At 39.6% G+C, this 21,633-nt stretch overlaps 1 protein-coding gene across 1 annotated transcript in view; it reads right to left on the bottom strand.

The window, feature by feature from the left end:
* The window catches only part of SUSD5 (sushi domain containing 5), a 71,919-nt gene extending 50,897 nt beyond the window's left edge, over positions 1-21,022 (bottom strand). Inside the window, exons 1-2 of the mRNA XM_038392411.2 lie at positions 20,023-21,022; positions 10,294-10,471 (exon numbers count right to left, since the gene is read on the bottom strand). Coding sequence (XP_038248339.1) covers positions 10,294-10,471; positions 20,023-20,122 — 278 coding nt within the window. The 5' untranslated portion in view covers positions 20,123-21,022. The remainder of the gene's footprint in view (positions 1-10,293; positions 10,472-20,022) is intronic.
* Between the last annotated feature and the right edge of the window lie 611 nt (positions 21,023-21,633).

Raw genomic sequence — 21,633 nt, 5'->3', positions numbered from 1 at the left:
CTGTACTCAACCCCCACTGAGCCCTTCAAATGAGAGGGCTCAGCACCTTATATCATTGGTTTAAGGATCCAGCAGGCCTATAAAGCCTTACTTGACTGTTTGAAGTCAATAGGCCTGCTTGTGTGAGTGAGAGTTGCAAAATCAGGTCCTTTTCTGTAAATTCTTTGGGATGGGTATATGTCTTTCTACATGTCTGTAAAGTGCCAACTGCTATAGAAACAGTTGTTGGTGAATCATGTAGCAGAGCTGTTAACAAAAGCTGTACATGTATCTCAATTCTAAAGGGTCATTTTCAGATGCTTGTTCCTTTGTTAAACTTTTCCCTTTGGGACTAAAATATATGAATTTATTTTAAAGGTTTTGTGCAAAAACAGCAAAGCTTTGCTGAAATCAGAGCCAGAAAGTGTGAAAATTATATACTTTTCCCATTAATTGTTTGCCACTTTTTTGGAATAGCTCCAGCACTTTCATGGGAGATGGTAAAACTTGAAACATAGTATGTTTTTTATTTACCATTCCCAGTCCTAGAACTATTGCTGCTTAGGAGTCACCACGGTTAAGAGGTTTCAGAGTAGCAGCCATGTTAGTCTGTATCCGCAAAAAGAAAGGGAGTACTTGTGGCACCTTATAGACTAACAAATTTATTTGAGCATAAGCTTTCATGAGCTACAGCTCACTTCATCGAATGCATGCCACACTCTGAATACAGAATAGAATGGAAGAGGGGGGTCACTCTGCATATGTCTACACTTCAATAAAACCCCGTGGCTGGCCCGGGTCAGCTGACTCCAGCTTGCATGGCTCGGGCTGTGGGGCTATAAAATAGCAGCGTAGACATCTGGGTTTGTACTGGAGCCCAGGTTCTGAGACCTCGTGAGGGGGGGCGGGTCCCAGAGCCCTGCATCCAACCCAAGCCTGAAAGTCTACACTGCAATTTTATAGCCACTCAGCCTGAGCCCCATGAGTCAGAGTCAGTTCTCCGAGGCCAGCAACAGGTGTTTTATTGCAGTGTAGACATACCCTGTGGGATTTGAATTTGAGTGGATGATTTCAGTTCTGATTTGAGCCCAGATGTATGTGGAATTCTACATCTTTTTAGCATGTCCTTTAGTCTGTTTCTTAATTTAGTCTGGTGTGTGATTTGTACCTAGTTATTTCAAAAGTAGGTACAATTTTTTTTCTCTCTGCAGAGGTCTTTGTAACACTTAGATATACATAGAAGGAACAGAATGAGTCAGAATACTGATCAGCCATAATAATTTTGTGTTTTGGTAAACATCTGACCTGGATGTCAGCTATTTCTGAAAACCTCTTACAATACCATGAATACAGAAAAACTGTTCCTCCAATCATCATTAGGGGAAAAAACCACCCATACAATTATTATATACAGGGCACCAGTGGTGAGCTGGAGCCAGTTCGCACCGGTTTGCGCGAACTGGTTGTTAAATTTTGAAGCCGGTTTAGAACCGGTTGTTAAAGGGTGGGCAAACTCCAGGCCGCGGGCCACATCTGGCCCACAGGACCATCCTGTCCGGCCCGCCTGAGCTCCCTGGCCGAGAATCTCTTTTTAATTTTTACGCACCCAGCCACGCTCCGGGTCTTTGGTGGCACTTTGGCGGCTGGTGCTTCAGTGCTGCCAAAGATCTGAAGCAAGTGAAGGACATGCTGCTGAAGTGCCGCCGAAGACCCGGAGCAACTGAAGGAACTGGTTCTTCACATTTTGGCAGCTCATCACTGGAGGGCACTAATAACATATTGGATTAAATCCAGATTCCATATGTACATTCCACTTTCTTCCATTGCTCATGACTCTCTCAAACAAATTCTTTTTTGGGTTGCAAAGGAAAATTGCTTTAATTGTTCCTTAGTTACTCGAATGAGAAAAATATATTTTTCCTATATGTTACAATTAACTCACTTATATAAATAACAAAATACTTTCAAGTAGAAGGTTCACTCTGTGGTTGTCTTGTACATCTCAATTAAAGTAAAAAAATCAAGCCAAATTTGAAGACAAAAAATGGTTCCGTGGTTTTACAGTTACGAGCATTTAGAGATGCCGGTTTCACACGTAGGCATTACAATTTTTTTTTAAGGTTTTTCTTGGAGCTTTTAAAATGTTGGTTCGGCCAATCAGCCCTTCAGCTTTAGTGGTGCCCTTAAACTGAGAGTTTAGTTGAGACATGCATATGAGACGAAGGCTTTTTAGTGGCAGTGGTGCTAACTATAGTTCTTGCCCTATTCAAGGAATGTTGAAGTGAATCAAGTGCAGCTTGTAATCTCCCCATGCCAAATAGCTCCGAATTTCTTTTTTCATTTTTCCTTTAAGGAAACAAGATAACTAAATATAAAAATACTTCAATGTTAAGCTTGAGAAATCAAGCACGCCCAAGTAAAGAAATTGAAAAGTTAAGGCTGCTTCTGCTGTATTAACTCAGCTAAATTGCACATATGTATTTTCTACTCCTGTTTTACTTGTTAAATGTTAACTTTATTGTGGTTGTGTTATAGTGTATACCATAAAAGTATCAAATGATCAACCTGGTGGAATTAATGTCCCAAGAGCAATGCTAGTAAGTTATGATGCCATTCAATAATCATACAATTATGATTAAGACATTTTAGTGTTTGTGGCCTCAAATTAGACACAACTTATTTTTAAAGATAGTATAGATTTTTTTCACAATATTTTCCCTTCATAGTATACTATAGGGGAGAATCAGAATTGTTTGAGGATCTTAATTTTGTATTTCCATACTTTAACATGTTTGGAATCTTTGATAGTTTAACCTTAACTTTGAATTCACTGGGTTAGTAATGCTTGCTTTTAGGATAATTGAAAACTTCCTGTGGTGATCTTTTTACCTTCAAACAACCCTGTGGTGATTTTTTACCTTCAAACAACCCTCAAGCTTCATTCTGTCTTGTCTTAGCTTTTTGTCTGGAAATAGTTAATAATGTTTGATTAATGTAATAATAATTATTTTAATGTTATATTGCAGTATAATTATACTTCACCTTTGTTTTATTATATATTTAAAGAAATCTAATCTTTTAAGTTGTATGTAATATACAAGATACAGTATTGTAATATCAATGACTGTAGAAGGAAGCATGTGGAAGTGGGTTTAACCCTGAAACAAGATTATCTGTAGCCAAATAATGCCCATTTAATCTTGCAGCTTTTACTGGAGGAAGCTAGGGTTTAGCAATGGGTAGGTCTGAGACACTCAGAGTATGTCTACACTGTAATTAAAAAGCCACAGCTGGCCCATGCCATCTGACAGGGGCTTGCAGGGCTCGAGCTAAGGGGCTGTTTAATTGCAGTGTAGATGTTTGGGCTTGGGCTGCAGCCCTAGCTCTGGGACCCTCCCATCTTGCAGGGTCCTAGAGCCCAGGCTCCAGCCCAAGGCTGACGGTCTACTCCATAATTAAATAGCCCCTTTGTCTGAGTCCCGCAAACCTGAGTCAGCTGGCATGGGCCAGCCATCGGTTTTTAATTGCAGTGTAGATATACCCTAACATGAACAGGCATGAGCTTGTTGCAAGAGGAGGACTTCAGTATGTAGGATGCCATGAATAGTTTTGATGATGTTGAAATGCAGGTGATCAGATGGAGTACTACCTATTTGCCTATTATGCTGTCACTCTTATATTGAGAAATACATTTTTTGACATCCGAGATGGGGACAGAGTGAGGATATCTGAATGGAGGCATCCTTATTTGCTAGTCAGAGGATGCAGCATGTACCATCTGCTGACTTGACCCTGACCTCAGAAATTGTGATGGTTGGTCCTGTCCAAACTTCTGACAGGACACTCCTTGATCTGTCAGACGAGGAGCACCACATTGACTGTCCTGTTTCTCCCACAGACCACTCCAAGTTGGGAAATTCATCCAGAGAGAAGTGTCAACAACCAGGATCCCTTCACCTCGGATTAAAAAAAAAAGACTGAATTCCTTGGTGGTGGGAGCAGGGCACCTGGGTGATGTGAATTTCCTGACAAACTGTGCCATCATGGTCAAAAAGAGCCATGTCATAGATTCATAGATACTAAGGTCAGAAGGGACCACTCTGATCATCTAGTCCGACCTCCTGCACAGCGCAGGCCACAGAATGTCACCCACCACTCCTATGAAAAACCTCACCCATGTCTAAGCTATTGAAGTCCTCAAATCATGGTTCAAAACTTCAAGGAGCAGAGAAGCCTCCCTCCAGTCAACCATGCCCCATGCTACAGAGGAAGGCAAAAAAATGTCCTTCTTGATAGTGAAAGCCAGTAGGGAACACTGCTGACCAACTTTTAAAATCCTGTCTTGGGAGGGTCTTCTACTTCACACATTCTGCCCTCTTAACTGCCAGTTCAATATTCTATTCAAGGTATTGTCCTAATCTTTAAATCCTTGATGGGTCTAGGTCTGATCTGTCTCAGAGATCAGCACTGATTCTGTGACATGGGATAACTTTGAACACGAAAGATACTGCAGCTGGGAGTCCCAGAGATGAAATTCAAATGCTGGAGGCAGGGTGTTCTCGGGGGGAAGCCCGAGCTGCAGTGTTCCCTGCCAACAAAGATCCGGATGATCCCAAACCTTACTACTTTTAGGACACAATGTAATGTGTCTTCTTGACTTCTGTATAGTCAAGTCTTCCAGTAGTGGAGCTATACAAAATTGTTTAGCCTTCTAGACAACAACAACAACCAACATGATGTGAGGGCAGAGTGAAAAGTCTAGCTCCTATTTTTGGAAAGAAAATATTTTTACATATTTATTTGGTGCCTAGTGCTCCTTTGGGAAATACTTAGATTAGATATTGGCAGCCAGAGCAGAAAAGAAACAGCCTGAATGACTGATTTCATTTTAAATAAAAAAGTCACTGGTTTTGTGACACATCCTTCTTTCCTTCTGCCACACACTCACATATATCAGAACATTACATCAAGCAATATTATGTGGATCCTTTCATCTCTAGATCACTATTTCAAATTTAGCCCAGGTTGGTAGTGACCAAAAGTTGTTGCCATCTGATAGCAATGCTGCAGTCTTAGTGGGTGGTCACAGTCCAGTTCCCAGTAAATAGATGTCCACAATTGAAATTGGTAATTTCAGCAGATATGTATCAAGGATTCAAAGCCCACAGAAACCTTCTCACTCCCAAAATTGGTTCTTTTTAGGACTGGGGCACATCAGCAGGGCAGCATTGGGGAGCTTGCACTGCCATTGCCTTTTACCTGTTGTGTGGATAAATAGAGGACTTTGGTTTTAAGAGAGATCAAGCCGATGCTTTTCAGGTTACTATCAGTTTAATTTTTGAAAATCCGTTTTTCACATGTGAAGATTTAGAGTGGTGTTTGGTGGATTCAAAGGAAAAGCTCACAAACATTTCTAAAATGAATTCTAAAATATTTAGCACCTTCTGGAGATAAGGTAGTATAAATTTTTATATTTTAGGCAGTGAAGTGGTGTTAAGTTTACCAGCCTCCCTACTGTAATTCTCATTTGTCATCTTGGAATAAGTGCTAATAGCTATTTGCAACAAAATGACGCTCTTGTGACATATTTGCCTGTCAGATTAATGACCCAATAAAAGCAGTAAGTGAGCTGCCAGTGAAAGAAAGGAAGAAAGAAAGAGGTGCAATGCTTTCTGAAGGCATGATGATCTTTTGCAACTACTTTTTGAATTTAAATATTAAATCTGAAAGCCCTGTGTGAAGCCCTCCAGCATGGTACAGTATGTTCTTTAGGTTTTCATTCCAGCCTCTTCTTTGTGTTTATTTTTAGGTTTCTGAAAGTTGGAAAATGAACATCCCACAGATTATTCTGTCTTCCTCAAATCTCTGATGATCAAGCATGGTGGGGGCTCACATACAGTATATTATAAAATAGCTATTCTTTATAGTGAAAACCCTATAATCATTCTCGGTGTTCTGTACTGAAGTTCTCAGGACAAATATACTCATTCCCAGCCCCTCTCCACAGCTGCCTTTCATCCCCACCAGAGCTGTCATCTCCTTCCCTAATTTTCATTGTCTTCTTGAAGAGAATGAGACTCTTTCCACTCCACCTAGCCCTATGCAGGAGATCTCGGTTCTGTTCCTGGCTCTGCCACTGATTAGCTAGGTGAGCTTGGACAAGTTACTTCACCTCTCTGGGTCTCTCTTTCCCCTTTCTTATCAGCTCTTTGAGGTAGGGGCAGTCTCTTACTATGTCTTTATACAGTGTCTAACACAGTGGGAGTCCCCACCGAAAAAGAGCCCCCCTCAGGTATAAAGCAGAGTAATGGTTTTAAGAGCGACCATTTACTTCATTGGTACTTATATTTTTTGTTTTCTTTTCTCTAATTCTTAAGAAACACATCTTAATTGTACTTTTCTATCAGGGTTTGCCATACGACCCTAGTGTCCTATTTTCCCTCATAAAATAAGAGTTACATATATTCCATATGCTTCAAGACATGCTTTTGTTGTTTTGGGGGTTCTTTGTATTCTTCTTAATATTTTACATAGTGAGACCAAGGTTTGGTGCCTAAATTATTTAAACATCTAAACAGATGGCCTAATTTTTCAAAAGTGCTGAGGATCCAGCAGTTCCTAGTAATTTTAATGGGAGCTGCTGGTACTCAGTCCTACAGAGCTATTGCATTCTGATGTGCTGGAGCAGACTGCTGTTAATTATGAATAGTTTAGCATTCTTCATAATCATGTGTACTCAGGGCAAATCCTCAACTAGTGTAAATTGTCATAGCACCATTGACTTCAATGAGCAGTTGAGATCAGCCCGTGAGCCTATTGTGGCTCAGAAAATAGAGAATATTTTTGTCTTCTTGCACCTTTAACATGCTGACAGTGCTTAGAGGGAAGAATGGGGACACTTCTTGTCTCACCCACCCACCCACCCCACTTCCTCTTTTAATACTACTGAAAAGTTGTATAAAAGGACCTGTTTATAATCCTGCCATGTACATTGTAGGGATGAAAATAGTTTTCTTGGCTTTCAGGCCTGCAACCTATTTCAGGGACTGGGTTGGTAAGAGAAAAAAAGAAAAAGTTTGAGTGACAGAACCTATCTTATTCCTTTTTTTTTAACTGGATTTTTTTTTAATTCCAAAAGTATTTTAAAATTAATTTTAAACACTTTCATTTGGACAAAAAAGAGTGCTGGAAATAATTACTTTCATTTGAAGTTTTTTTCATTTATAGTAAAATTTTCTATCCTTTGGAAAAAAATAATTGGAAACTGTATTTTATCATTAAAAATGCATGTAGCCCAATGCTATCTAAAGTAACTAATAGCAGTCACCAAAGCTAATAATTCCCTAAAGTTTAAGAACCTAGGGACAGTATTCTGTGGAAAAACATAACTTTGTCAACACTAGACACTGACAGTAAATGGGCTAATGTACTTTATTCAGGAGAACTTTGCAAATACAAATGGAAGGAAGCAATAGAGTAGAGCAAGGTTAAAGAGCTGAGAAACCAGCTGAAGGCAGAGTTCACAAGTTGGAAAGATGTTCTTGTGGTTAACTCTCAAAACTAGGAATCAGATGACCTGGATTCTGTTCTTGGCTTTGCTATGGAATTGCTGTGTGACTTTGAGCAAGTCACTGTTTCTTTCCTATGTTGTTATAATGCACCGCTGGCCATAGTATTGCATCTACTGATATGTGCCACATGCAAAAATAAATGTGGCTATGTTTCTGTCCAGGACGACAGAATTTTGCACTCTTCCATTTTCTTAAGTGGGATTATTATGTTGATGTTGCTGTGCTTCAGTTTCTGCATCTGTAAAATAGGGATAAGACCAACCGATATCTTCTGGTGGGGGAATTCTGCACCAAAACATGAAAAATTCTGTGCACAATATTTTAAAATACTGCATATTTCATTTATCAAAATAGCACAATATAATTATGCCAGTTTCAAAATACCTGTCAGCAAATATGTCTGTAACAATACAGACAACAAAAAAGATTCAGGAAATATTTTTTGACAAATAGATTCCATACTAGGCATATTCATGCAGAACTTTGAATAATAATTCATTTAAACTACAATACAGAAATATATTTCCTGCTCCCCTCAGAAGCAGTGCAAAGGCTTAGGGGAGACGGGTAACAAAGGAGCTGAGGGAGAGGGAAGTAATTGCTGGGAAAGAGCCTGGGTGTGAACTTGAAGGTTGTTGGGTGTGGGTGAGAGAAGTATGGATCAGGGGTTTTTTGGGGTAGGGAGGGATTGTTAGGGAGCCTCCATCATGCAGACCTTGACTGTACACCAACCTGTTTTATTCAGTCAGGCACATAGGTCCCTGTTCCCATGTGTCAATTTTACTTATTTTTGTATACAATAGGACTGAGGTAAAACACTCTAGATTAAACCAGAACTAACTTAAAGTTTCCCAATCCATACATCATACAGGAAAATACACTTTTTTGCTTGTTGTGAAGATGGTAAACACTCAAGGTCTAGCTTTCAGAAGTGCTGAGCACCTACAACTCCTGTTGAAGTCCATGGGAACTGTGGGTGCTCAGGACCTCTGAAAATGAAGTCCGGATGGTTTACTATATGAGGGAAGGAAAGAATGGCTTTGTGCTTAATGCACATGATTTGGAGCCAAAAAATCTGGCCTCTGTTTCCATGTCGCTAATGACTACATAGATATGTACCATTAAATAAGTCTCTATGTCTCAGTTTTCTTAGCTATAAAATGAGGGTAACTATACTTCCTTACCTCACATCATGTGTTGGGAAGGTTCCTGAATGTTTGCAAAGCACCTTGAAATTCAAAGGATTTGAAGTGTTACTTACTGCTCTCTTGTTTCCTGAAGAAACTTATTTGACAGTTGAGAACCCTATTTTATTTTTATCAGCTTACCTGTCCCTGACATAACTATCCAGTCTTTCCCCTTCTTCCATTTTTGTCTTTGTGCTTTTTTTCCATATGGCTTTCCCATGTCTGGGACCAGCTACCTGACCTGATCCACCATGCATTCAACATTCTTCTGAGGTTTCTCCCTAATACACCCTTCTTAATATTTATTATTTGTTTTGTTATTTTCATAGTGCCCAAAGGTGTACTAGGTTCCTCACAGAAACGAATAAAAAGACATGGTCCTGTCATAGGGAACTTACACTTAGATATCATGTGACCAGTGAGGGTAACAAATAGGAGGGGATAGGATGAGAAAGAACATTGCTTCAGCAGTATGATCACACAGTGACTCCATTTAGACATGAGCACTCAGAGATCTCAAGTGAGATAGTGGCCCCGTAATGTTAGGCCCAATAGTTTGGCACCCTTGCCCCAACAGTTTTACCATCTAGATAAATTATACCTGTAAATGTTGGTCCACTGATCAAAAATTGTGTAGTTCTTCCCAGTGCCTACAAGAAGTCCATCAATTGTCACAGTTATCTAAACCATCACAATGTCCTCATGCCTAAACGGAGTCACTGTGTGATCATATAGCTGAAGCAATGTCTTCTTTCATCCAATTCCCTCCTGTTTGTTACCCGCACTCATCACGTCAGCTCTAAGTGTAAGTTCCCTATGACGGGAACATATCTTTCAATTTGTTTTTGTGAAGAACCTAACACTCCTTTGGGCACTATAAAAATTAATAATAACTAATAAATTTACACTGCATGGCCCCATTGACTTCAATGGGCTTTGGATCAGACCCTGTGTTTATTTATTTTGTCCACAGAGTGTCTGACCCTGCACTACTGAAGTCAATGAGAGCTTTGCCATTGACTTCAGTGGCTGCAGGATTGGGCCTGTAAAGTGTAAGGCTCATATCCTCTAAAGCATTTAGGTGCCTAACCTAACTCTCAGAATGGGAGTTAAATTTGAGGCTCTGGGCCTACATTCCTTTAGAGCTTGGTACACTGTTGGTATTCAATAAATAATAGCGAATGATAGCATCCAAGATATTGACAGCTAGCTACTCAATATTTTCTGGATTTAAACAAGCTATTTTGTGGGCCAAAGGGAATTTGATTGAAACAATGTATTTCTAAGATTAAAAGTAAGATGAATATATTTTAGAACTGTGTATTAGGTGATCTATGTACACTCACATCTCTGCAGCATCAGCTGTACATGACTGATTTTGTGCAAGGTAACAGCATAGTTAGCTTATCTGAATGAAACACCTGAGACTTGGTTACATAAGGATTTCTTTGTGGCCAGTGTCCCTCGGTAATAATATTACCCAAAGTGGGAAAGCTTGTTTGAGAGCAAACATTCATGCTGGTTAGGGTGGATTTTGCTGTTTCCATTCTCCTTACCCAATGGTACCGTCGGCCAGCCAACCTCTGGTGCATGCGGAAAAAGAACAGTCCACTACAGCCCGTCTCAGTTCCTCTGCAGTGGCTAAGTGAGCACCCAGGTCAGCACACAATTTCTGAGTTGCAGTTAGGTCCAGACCCTGAGAGCTGTTTCTGGATTCAACTGTGAACAACTTCCCTGCAGCACCAAAGACAGACACACACAACAACAAAATGTGTCACGTCACATTGTATTAAATAAATACACAAATATATTGTGGATTGTGACCTATCAACTGCAAAATTAAACTTATTTTCTTTTATGATCTCAGTTTAATTTTAACTGAGCTCCTTGATCTTGGGAGCTAGTAACTTAGGCCTAGATCTTCAAAGATATTTAAGTGCCTAATGTCTATTAAAATCAATGGGAACTGGGCATCTAAACACCTTCAAGGATCTGGTCCTTGCTTCTGGCCTGTACCACTCGTAAATTACTACTCCTGTATACAAGCGTGTGCACACACACATACACATAGCTTGATTTAGCTACCTTGGTCAGTAATTAGAGAAGTGGGGCTAAGTTTCCACATATTTCTGATCCAGGTGAGTGGCTCCCCTTACTCCTACATGCCTGGATCCAAAGTCTGTATAGCTCTTGAAGTGTAAATAGGGGTTCTTAATCCCTCATATGGGTGTATAGTCAGAGTCAGAATCTATCCCGTATGAACTGGTAACGGAAACCATTACAAAGGCACCTGGATGCCTTACACTTAATTTATAAAATCAATCAAATTTATAAAATAACATATACCAGTTTAAAAAGGTAGCAATGTAACTCGGTCTTCCATATCAGCAACAAATTAATTCCCAGTCTCTGCTAGGAAAGGAAAGGTTTCATATACTTTGCAATAACCTGGACCTAAATTCTGCTGCAAATCACCATGGTTTTCATATCATACTGGAGCTGCAGATGGGAAATTATGCAGAACTTTCAAGTACATTTTTAAAAAGTGGAAGGCTTTTATTGAATGAAATATGAAAATGACTAATAGAATCAGCAGAGTATTCCTTATTGTTTGATTTTGTTTTAAACTCAGTTTATTTTACCCTGACTTTAAATTTTCAATGCATGGTAGATTTTTGTTCTTACAACGCACTCCTGCATTGTGGACTTTATCGGGGTAGTAGATAGAGGTTGTAGCAGTTGGGCAGAGGGCAGATAGGGTTTTGCATCAAAGGCAGCCTAGGTCATGACTGATTTGTAGAATAAGCATATTTGCTAGATGATTCCGCAAAAAATGATAAGCAGCAAAATAATTAACAATGTTGACATTTACATTTTCATAATTAGATTTTGAAGTTAACACCCCACTGAGTTAAGGCAAGTCTCGCAGCATTTGTTTTTGGATGTGTGCAGGCCCAGGAAGACGACAATACATCAGTTTACAACAGTTTATGTCAGGAAGGGCTTCTTTGTTATTGTAAGTAACATTTTATTTAAATAAAATCTTAGATTCTACAGTACAATTTGACAGCAATTGGGGCATTAGGTAGAAAATTCCCTCATCCCAGATTACATGGGCCCTGACTAAACTAAATCAGGAATCCTTCAGGTGATCCATCCTACATTGTATGTCAGGCCCATCACCTTCCTCAAGCACTTCTGGCTTTAGCAAACAGATAACCCCAACCTGAATCTAACTAAACTTTGGCTCTAGCAGATTGCTGGAGGGAATAACTTCCAGAGATGTGGCCCTATGACTGACAACATCCTGCCATCAGCAGCAGAGATTTTAACCCAGTAACTGACAATGAGATCAAGAGGATCACAATTCCTGCAATGAGAAATGTTGAGTTATGTTTCAGGTAACACACAGAGACCCCAATCAAAGATTTGGTCTCTAATGTGATAGGCACTGTATATACACCTTGAATTCCCATCAGAAATGAGCTGGAGCCAGTGCAGAGCAGAGAAGGCAGCAAGCCTCTACATTTTCTACTACTGAAACTTCTGAATATTTTTCAAAGGCAACAAATAGAGCACATGGCAGTAATGTATCCTGATGGACACAAATATGCAGATGACTGTGTCAAGGTCTTCATCAGAGGAGATGTTGGTAGACCCTGCGACCAACTATAGCCTGAAAAAAAGGTGCCACAACTGGCACCTGAAAATCTAGGAGTGATAATGTCTCCAGTGAGACCTCAAAAGGGCAGAAGAGCATGTTTTCACCATCACCATTTGGGATCTCTCCTCCAGTAGGAAATTTGTCTACATTACAAGCCATCACACAGGTCAGCACAGTCGAAGGTCTCTGTTCAGGACTGAGGTGCACCAGCAGAGTTGTCTGGAGCAACCATATGCAGCATCTGGCTTGAGCAGTAAATGTTAATCCTGCTTCTTAATAAGCACTACTTTCATCCACAAACATTTTAATTAAATGAATATAAGAGAAAACTAAGTTGATAAGTGATCAAGCTCCATCAAAATGTAATCCGAGGTAGTGCAGCTCATCATTAATTTTCTTTTACCAGCAGTCCATATCAATTGCAGCTTTGCAGGATTGCAGCAAAGGTTGTTTCCTTTTCCAGCCAACCAAGACTGAGAGCTAAGGGACAACTTTCCTTATTTATTGTTATTAGTGTGCTGGTAATTATGGCAAATCAATCACTGTTCTTCAATGAGGCTTTATTGAAAATTCTGAAGATTCTGACAACCTATTTTTTTTTTTAATTTTTTTTAATATAATACAGTCCTACCTGTCTGAAAAGTTTTGTGAATGTCCAAAATATTTGGATAAATAGATTTATGGGAAACATGGACTGATCCATTGTGTTGGGGAAAGTTACTAGGAAGTTTTGGTTAGATGGGGTACAAATAAACAAGACTGACCTGGATACCAGATTGACCTATATACTTTTTCTAAAGTTTTCAAGAACATTATGGCTATCTGCCTAGTTTGTAACAAGTGTTTTTAGTTTTATTTGCTTTCTCATTTAAAATGAAATAAAATGAATAAGCTTTAATCCTCTGGTATTTGATTTGCAAGACAGTTGGCATTTCCAATGTGTCTACATCATTTGCAGTAGTGTCACATTAGAGCAGTGTTTTGGGGAATGAAAGGAAAAATATACTAGTACACCTATTTGGTAAGTTCCCTTATATAAATCAAAACTACAATACTGGTTTTGAATTCCACATCTTATAATGGTGTTACAAAAGTTTTTGGGGCTATTAACATATAATTTTATTTATAGGTGGGCATTCTTAGGAGCCTCATCATTTGATAACTGAAATGAATAATCAAAATTGTAAAAGTAGCTTTTGGTCAAATTCAGCCCTCATGTACAAAATTGCAGCTCTTAAATCAGTGGATGTTTTTTGCACATATCCCAAGACAGAATCTGGCCTGGAAACATTTCTAATGGAGGGCTTGCAAAATATGTATGAATAGAATTTCAGGTGCATCTTCGCCTGTTGAAATTGCAAGGTCTTTAAGGCATGGCCTGCCTTTTTGTTATATGTTTATACAGCACCTAGCACAGCAGGGCTCTGGCCACTGGGCACTAGAGTAATAATAATAATAATTAATAATTAATAACATTTTGATTTTTCAGGTTGCTGGTTGAAAAGGCTTATCTACATTGAGGATTTTTACACCAGTGTAGTAACTGCTTATGAGCCCTTCACTTTTATCAGGGGCAAATTCATAAGCACACAAAATTTAAATGAGGAAAACATTAATGTTCTGGGGGCACATATACTGACATTAGGGCTGAGAGCTTAACATGTTGTGACAGAAGTACTAGATAGATGGAGTTAATCCTTTTGAATTGATAACCTCAAAGGTTCACATGTTCATTCTGCTTTAGATAGCCTCCTGGAGATACAGCACTAAAGGCATAACCCATGGGTTGAGGAGGCAAAGGTGGCTTTTGATGCTTGATTAATTTGCTGCAGTTTGTATCTTATAAAGCAAAGGTAAGGGAGTCATTTTCACAGTCATTGCATTTTGGTTTTTTAGCCTCTACTGTAAATGTACTGATATTATTACACTATTTTGTTTTTAGCTTTTGATCTGTTGGAAAAAGAAAAGCTTTGCCAGAAGCTGGGACTGGACGACAGGGGATGGAGGATCGCTCAAAATTGCCCTGTTCATTTCCTCTGAAGCATTTGGCACTGGCCATTATCAGAAAACAGGATACTGGGCTAGATGGACCATTGTTCTGATCCAGTATCGCCATTCTTATGTATGTTCTTATGAAAGTTATTATTTATTATTTGATTAGCATGAATAATATATTCAACACCCTGTAACATACAAATGTAAAATAGTTTACAGTAAAAATAATGCATTCTGATATATAGAAGACAAGATGCCTTGGAGTATCCAGAGATATATAGATTTTAAGGCCAGAAGAGACCATTATGATAATCTAATCTGTCCTCCTTTGTAACAAAACTTAGCTTTCATCCTGTGACTCCTGTCTCCAGACCAATAATTTGTGGCTGAACTAGAATATGTCAGCTAGAAAGACATCCAATCTTGATTCAAAGACTCCAAGAAATGGAAAATTTACACCTCATTCCTTAGTAATCTGTTCCAATGGTCCTTACATGCACTGTACCTTATTTCTATTTGAAATTTGCTGACTTTAGCTTCTAGACACTGAACCTTTTTATGCCTTTGTCTGATAGATTAAAGAGCTTTCTACTTCCAGACATCTTCTCCCTCTGCCAGGGATTACAGAAATAATCAAATTGCCCTTACCTTCTCTTTAATGAGCTAAATAGATTGAGCTACTTTGGGTATGACTTAAAGCCAGAACAGACTTTACATTCCTAACATTTCTAAGATAAAAAACAAGCCAAAAATAAAACAACAACAATAAAAAACCCTGTTTCTTTGACCAACACTTTTCAGGCTTTCTTTATGCATTAGAGAAAAGCAAAGCAAGAAAAGCCATAAACTTAGCATTCAAAAAATCCTTTGCAGCTCATTTTTATAGGGGGTTCCCAACCATGAAGCAGTTCCATTGAACAATCATACAGCCCCTTTCCTGCTTAATCTCCAAAAACCAGTAGGCCAATGGTATGGATTCCTCCAAATCCACCCCCAGTCTGTGCCCATCCAACGCAGACCTGCTGACTCCCCAAAAATGCCCACCTAGTTTGCTGACCCCATGACCGGATGCCAGCAGGCTGGTCCCCTAAAGTTATATAACCTGATGAGTCACACCAAACCAGAGGTGGTGACCATCTGGAAATGGGGAGAGGTACATTTTTGGGGGTCATTATTTCATCTGTAGTGAGAAAGCAATTTTATTGCTGTTTCTATAGCTATGGAGTACTATGGCCTTGGCTGTAATAGCAAGGGTGGAGTGTTCAATTACAGACAGCAAGATTTTGGCAATTATCAGCTGTGCTTGTTCATGAATGGAGAGTTTATTTCTGTAAGGATCTAAAAGGATTGATTGCTTTTTATTTAATTCAAACTGCTTAAAATATTACATAATTGGAGAAATAGCAAAGTGGGAGACCAACTCTGCAGTTCTTATTCAGGTAAATTCAATTTTACCTTCTGTTTTACCATAATAAGGGTTGGATTTTTATTTATTTATTGATGCAGCTGACAAACTTATTTTCTGTGCTTTGTAAATGGAAACCTGAATTACTTGCACCTGCTGCTCATGCACAAGTGCCTGGAGATAATAAAACAAAAATAGAATCATAGAGTTTGAGGCCAGAAGAGGTCACCAAATCATCTAGAATAGGATAAAGGAAAATTCCCATTCATTCTCTTGGGTTTGATTTACACCATTAATGTAAAGAATCAGTATCACTTTTTTTTATTATTATTATTTTACATTTTTTAAAAATCATTTCCCCTTCCATCTAAATAGATAAAAGCAATAGTAACCAAGTGTTCAGGAGGGAACTGGGAGCTGCCTTTGTCACAGCTTACTTAATCCATTTTCAGTACAGGAAGTTGCTTCTTATTACTTTCCCCTTATTCTTTGAAATGTATCAGTTTTTCATCTGTCCATTAGTTCCTTTGGCTTTTTTGTTTACTGATAGTTCCATAAGAAGAAACCCCACATTTGAAATAACCTGCACTCTGTGTGTGTATGTGAATATTAATGGCAGTTTTGTAAGCACATATTGAGATGAGAATACTCTCAATTGTATTTGGGAAATGAACCAAAACCCCATATTTGAGTCCCACAAAGCCTAATTTTAGAAACATTAGATATAGTTTGAGGTCAGAATTTTGTAGCTCAGGCCAGTGTCTAATTGTGTCTAACTTTATAGATTCAGAATTCCTGGAATTTCTTTCACTTGCAGTCTATGTATTGACCCAATTAGTGGAGCGGGCAAAATGTTCTGCATGTAACACAAAACTTAAAAAATAAAATTACTTCTTGCTGGAGCAATTTTGCAAGCTTCTGCCAAAAGTAAACTACTGATGTTCACTTCACTATTATATTAATTGTACTGATTAATTATTGTCATACTGTTACAGCATTTTGTTCATCTGACCAAATGTTCTATGGAAAACTATTGTTCGTACATATGGACATTTTGGCAGCTCTGAAAAAGGTAAAACAGAGAGTAAAAGTGTTAATTCTTATACAACTTCCACACTGCCTGATTCATTTAACTCAATGTAAATGCAAACTCCAGTTTCTCCACATTTATACTGGTATAGCTGAGGCCAGTCATGATCATAATGACATAGCTAGAATCTCTGTCTTTACAAGGGTGAGGGTTAGAGTTTATTTTGATGTGCAGGTAGTTGTACTAATGCAAGCTATCCATGTAAATCCTTGTGAATATACATTCCCTCCATGTACAAATCTGGAATCTACCTGTGATTGTCATGGATGAACAGCCCTAGGGCTTAGTTCTCTACTTACCCTTGTTTTATTCTGTAGTAACTCTACTGACTCTAAGGGAGTTCAAATACTCCTGATTTACACCAATGTAAATTAAAGGATAAACGGTCTTAGGGAAGCTTCTAGCTGACTGACCTCAGTCCAGGTGCCATTAGTGGACACATTTAGGCTATGTCTACACTACACAGCTTTTAGCAACAGGGCTGTGTCACTACAGCCGTGTTGCTAAAAGGCACACAGTGTAGCCGCTGTTTGGCATTCTCCTGCGGACAAAAAACTTCAACCCTCAACTAGCAGTGTTAGTGTTGTCAGCAGGAGAGTGCTCCTGATGACAAAGAGCTGCTCACACTGGAGCTTTTTGTCAGCAAAACTTTTGTCTTTCTGGAGGTCGGGGTATTTAACACCTCTGAAAGACAAAAGTTTTGTTGTTCAGTTGCCAGTATAGACATAGCCTTAACTTATAAAAGTCACACAGAAATCCTAAATTATATTTTATTTTAGCTTCTACCTACATCTTCATGGATTCTAGCTACACCACGTCCATGTGTGTTGTGGTGAACTATTAGTCAAAAGAGATTAAAAAATCCTTGAGGCTTTACACCTCTACCAGGCCCGTATGATCTCTAGTTATATTGTCTACACTATGTCATTATTTGCATGTCTGAGAATAAAGCCAGAATCTCCCTTAGGGAAATATATTATAAACAGTTTCTGAGGTTTGCCTATACAGAGGCCAGGCTTGGTTTCATGAGGTTTTTACAAAGTACACTCTAAATCCCCTGAGCAGTTTGCAAAACATTGTTATTTTTTGTTAAAAGTAACAAATATATATATTATCCAGAATTGTTCCTTTTCATGTCATCACCACATCTACAGACCTTACAGAGCAGGAATTGTCTGTAAAATTAAATTTTCATCTATAATTTTCACAAATGAGATGGTTTCCTGTTCAGGCCAGTTCAGAATCCATTATGAAAGGAAATATTGTTCCTGGTTTATACTCTCAGATTTATTTAAACCTGGCAATTCTACATAGTGACATAACTTCACATAAAGTGATTTCTCAGCATTACAGGAGTTGGCTTAAATCATGATATTAAGAAAACACTTTGAATAGCTTGGTAATAATGAACCAACAAGTCAACCAGAATGTCATTTAGAAGAAGTTAAATAAAAATGGAGACTATTTATCATTTTATAATAATGCTTTGCACTTATATTGTTCTTTACATCTTCTTTCCTATAATTTTTAATTATTTTACCATATCTGTGTATATTTCATGTGTAAGATGAATGTGACAAACTATTGAATGCCTGTTAAAATATGTCATGAACTCTCTTAAGTAAGCCTTTAAAAATGGTCACTGAAATACTGTTCAACAACATTTTTTCCTCTCTGTGTAAAAGCTCCGAAGTTTGTCTCTCTCACCAGTAAAAGTTGGTCCAATACAAGATATTATCTCACCCACCTTTTCTCTTGACTATCTCAGAGGAGGTCAGTTTAGGATGGAACCAGAAGCCAGTCATTCCAGACATGCAGTAAGGTCTCTGGGATAGCTACCACTGACTGATACTTAAGAAAAATCTTTCTGAACCAAGCAAAAAAGTATTCTTTTCTCTGTCTCCATGTTTCCAAATATAGTGAAGTATTTTTTCTCCCCACAAAGCAATTTTGCTATAAGAGGATCCTTCACTAAAACTGGAATTGCAGTTTTGCAAGCTGCAGTGTTTTGAAAGGATGTGACCTTTTCTTCTTCATTCTTAACTCAATTTCATTATCACCAAATTCATGACAGTGGATACTACTACTACATAAACCTTTATTATACACCGCATGCAATAAATATACACATGCAAGGAAAGTTTGTCTCCGTTTTTTCTTCCTTCTCTTATTTCAATTATCAAATGAAATAAATGAAAATCGAAGACAAAAAACGAAGACGAAATATTCTCGGAGCAAAATGAAAACATTGTTGTTATTCAATAGTGTTTGTCTTACCATCCTCTGTAATCACATAGCAAACATCAATGGAATGAGGTTAGTGTACTTAAAAAACTGAAATCAGGCATAACTCTACCCCGATTTTGAGCATGAAGAAAGAAGCGTGGCCATTCAGCACTGCTCTCTCCCAGGAAAACAGACTGTTGTTTTTAAAATAAATCATGTTCTTGTTAAGGCAGTTTGATCATCATTAATTAAGGTGAAATAGTTAAAACTGTACAGGGGTCTAGGAAGGAAAAGCATACAGTACATTCAGATTATTGTCAGAGAGCAAAACGGATCATTTCAGGGTAGCTAGTAGCTGGTGCTTTCAGCCAAATTCATGTTCCATTGAAATCACCTCGCAGTGAAATGAAGAAATTTATGCTCATGCAGTAATGTTGGCAGATGTCTTGACCGTGTTTAGTACCGGAGAGAAGACGGTACAGGGGAAAGTCTTTGACTTTTGTCTTCCTGTTTTTCAGGTACCTGATGCTTGCAACCCAGAGGGACCTGTACTGAGGAGATGTCAGGTTCGGTATTTGGGGAGACATTATTGATTGTGGGAGAAGCTCTCTAAAATTTAACTAGTTCTTCTTCTTATCCTGCCTTTTTATTATTATTTCCCCTGGACAAGTTCCCTGTCACATAATTTTGTTCTAATAACATAATCTCATCTTTATGAGCGCTTAATTCCTTTCTCTGTTTAACCCCAGGATATTTGTAGAGTTTCAAAAAAACTCAGAATCAGACGTTCCTAAACCCGGAATGGGGCGTATATTTAAGTTGTTTTTTGTTTAATTTTTTTTCAATAACAGCATACCAATCGGATTCCACTAATACTAACTCAGCCCGAACTGCATTGAACTCACCATCAGCCTCAACAGAGACGATCTGGAGGAGGAAACAGACAGATCCCATGTACTGGACAAAGGTGAGTGTGAATTTCTTAGAGTCTGGAGCCATTGCCATGCTATTAAGTCCTCAGCCGCAGGAGGTTGGCTATAACGGGGTTTTATTTCTTCTATGAGCCTCAGGCGTAGGATCGGTGGTGGTGATGATTTCAATGAGCACTTTCCCTCGGCAGGATCCTGCGTCTTGGGCTTGCACGAAAGGAGGAAGGGATGGGAAAAGAAAGGGAAAGAAAGAGGAATCCTTCGCTCGGCTGCTACAGTGAGAGAGTGGAGGGGGAGGAAAATGTCCCGCCAGCTGGGTTTGGGGAGCGGTTTTATCTGGCCCAATTCTGCAGGGCAGTGCACATGGAGGATCGGTGTTAAAAGTCACATGGCGCTGTCAGTAAATACTTAATGGGTCAGAGTGGAAGAAATATAAAAGCCCAGAGGGAGAGAAAGGGGAAGCTGCAAGCATCAAGCAGGCGAAATCCCTGACTGAAAGGAGAAGGGGAGTTAGATAGCGGGTGGTGCTGTGAGTGGTGAGTTCACGGAGGGGCCTTTCATCTCTGGAGATTTGGGTTCAAAGGTGTGGAGAGCGCGTGGTCGGCACCGCCTTCTCATCACCACGCGGTTTGGCCGCCTCCGCTCAGAAGAGGTCCAGGTCTGGGGCAGTACGAGGTGCTGTTATCAGGGCTGAGCGCCTGGGCTGAGCCGTGTGGATTCCTAGGGCTGGAATAGCAGGAAGGATGCTGCAGGTCAGGCTGAGGTGAATTGATTAAGTTGTGTGGGAACCCCGGACTGAAAGGGCAGAGCAGAGGCTAGTGCAGCTCAGGGGCCAGGTGCGTGGGCTGGAGGTCTGGAGAGGAGGTTGGGGTGAGGGCTGCAGATCAAGAGAGAAGTATATCCGCCCGCTACGCACAGACCAACGGGGTAGGGCCGCTCGGGAATGAAGGCCACGCACAGAGCTTCGGGTGGGAAGCCTGCAGCTTCTGTCAGCACTCCTGGGCCCCTTACTGTCAGCACTCCCCGGTCCCTTACTCTCCCGCCCCCCAGCACGTGCCCAGATTAGACTAAAAGGAAGCCCCCAGGACTGGATGCAGACCGAAAGGGACTGACAGCTGTGCCAGGAGCCATTCCGCGAAATACATAAACGGCACATAGTTTCGTGTTGCTGTTGGAACTGAGCTGAGCGCAGAAATGTTGTTTTTCATCGTCTCGTTTGGGGATGGGGTTTTTTTCGGCTTCTTAAAATCCCCCCCCCCCCCAATCCCCGGACATGTGAGATTGGGCAGGAACGCGCCAGCCTGCTGTAGAACCGTAGAGCCAGCGAGAGAGGAAACTGCAAGCGGAGGCTCGCGCTGCCTTCCCGCTGAACCCCCTCCCCATGTGTAGTAAATGAAAGGGGGCTGATACCTAGCGGCACTGCAGACTACGTTGCTACTGTGTTGAACCCGCAGAAAGTTATTTTCACAGGCTAGTTGGAATGGCTCAAGCTCAAGAGTCTCTGTGTGTGAGCTTCAAGGGAGACTTTGGGTGCTGGATGCCCTAGAAATACCTTAAATAGAATGGATTTGATTAGTCTAGATACAT

Source organism: Dermochelys coriacea, chromosome 2 (genome assembly GCF_009764565.3).
Source record: "Dermochelys coriacea isolate rDerCor1 chromosome 2, rDerCor1.pri.v4, whole genome shotgun sequence".
Classification (NCBI taxonomy): domain Eukaryota; kingdom Metazoa; phylum Chordata; order Testudines; family Dermochelyidae; genus Dermochelys; species Dermochelys coriacea.
The sequence above is the reverse complement of the archived record's forward strand: the minus strand, read 5'-3'. Positions and strand labels throughout refer to the sequence as shown.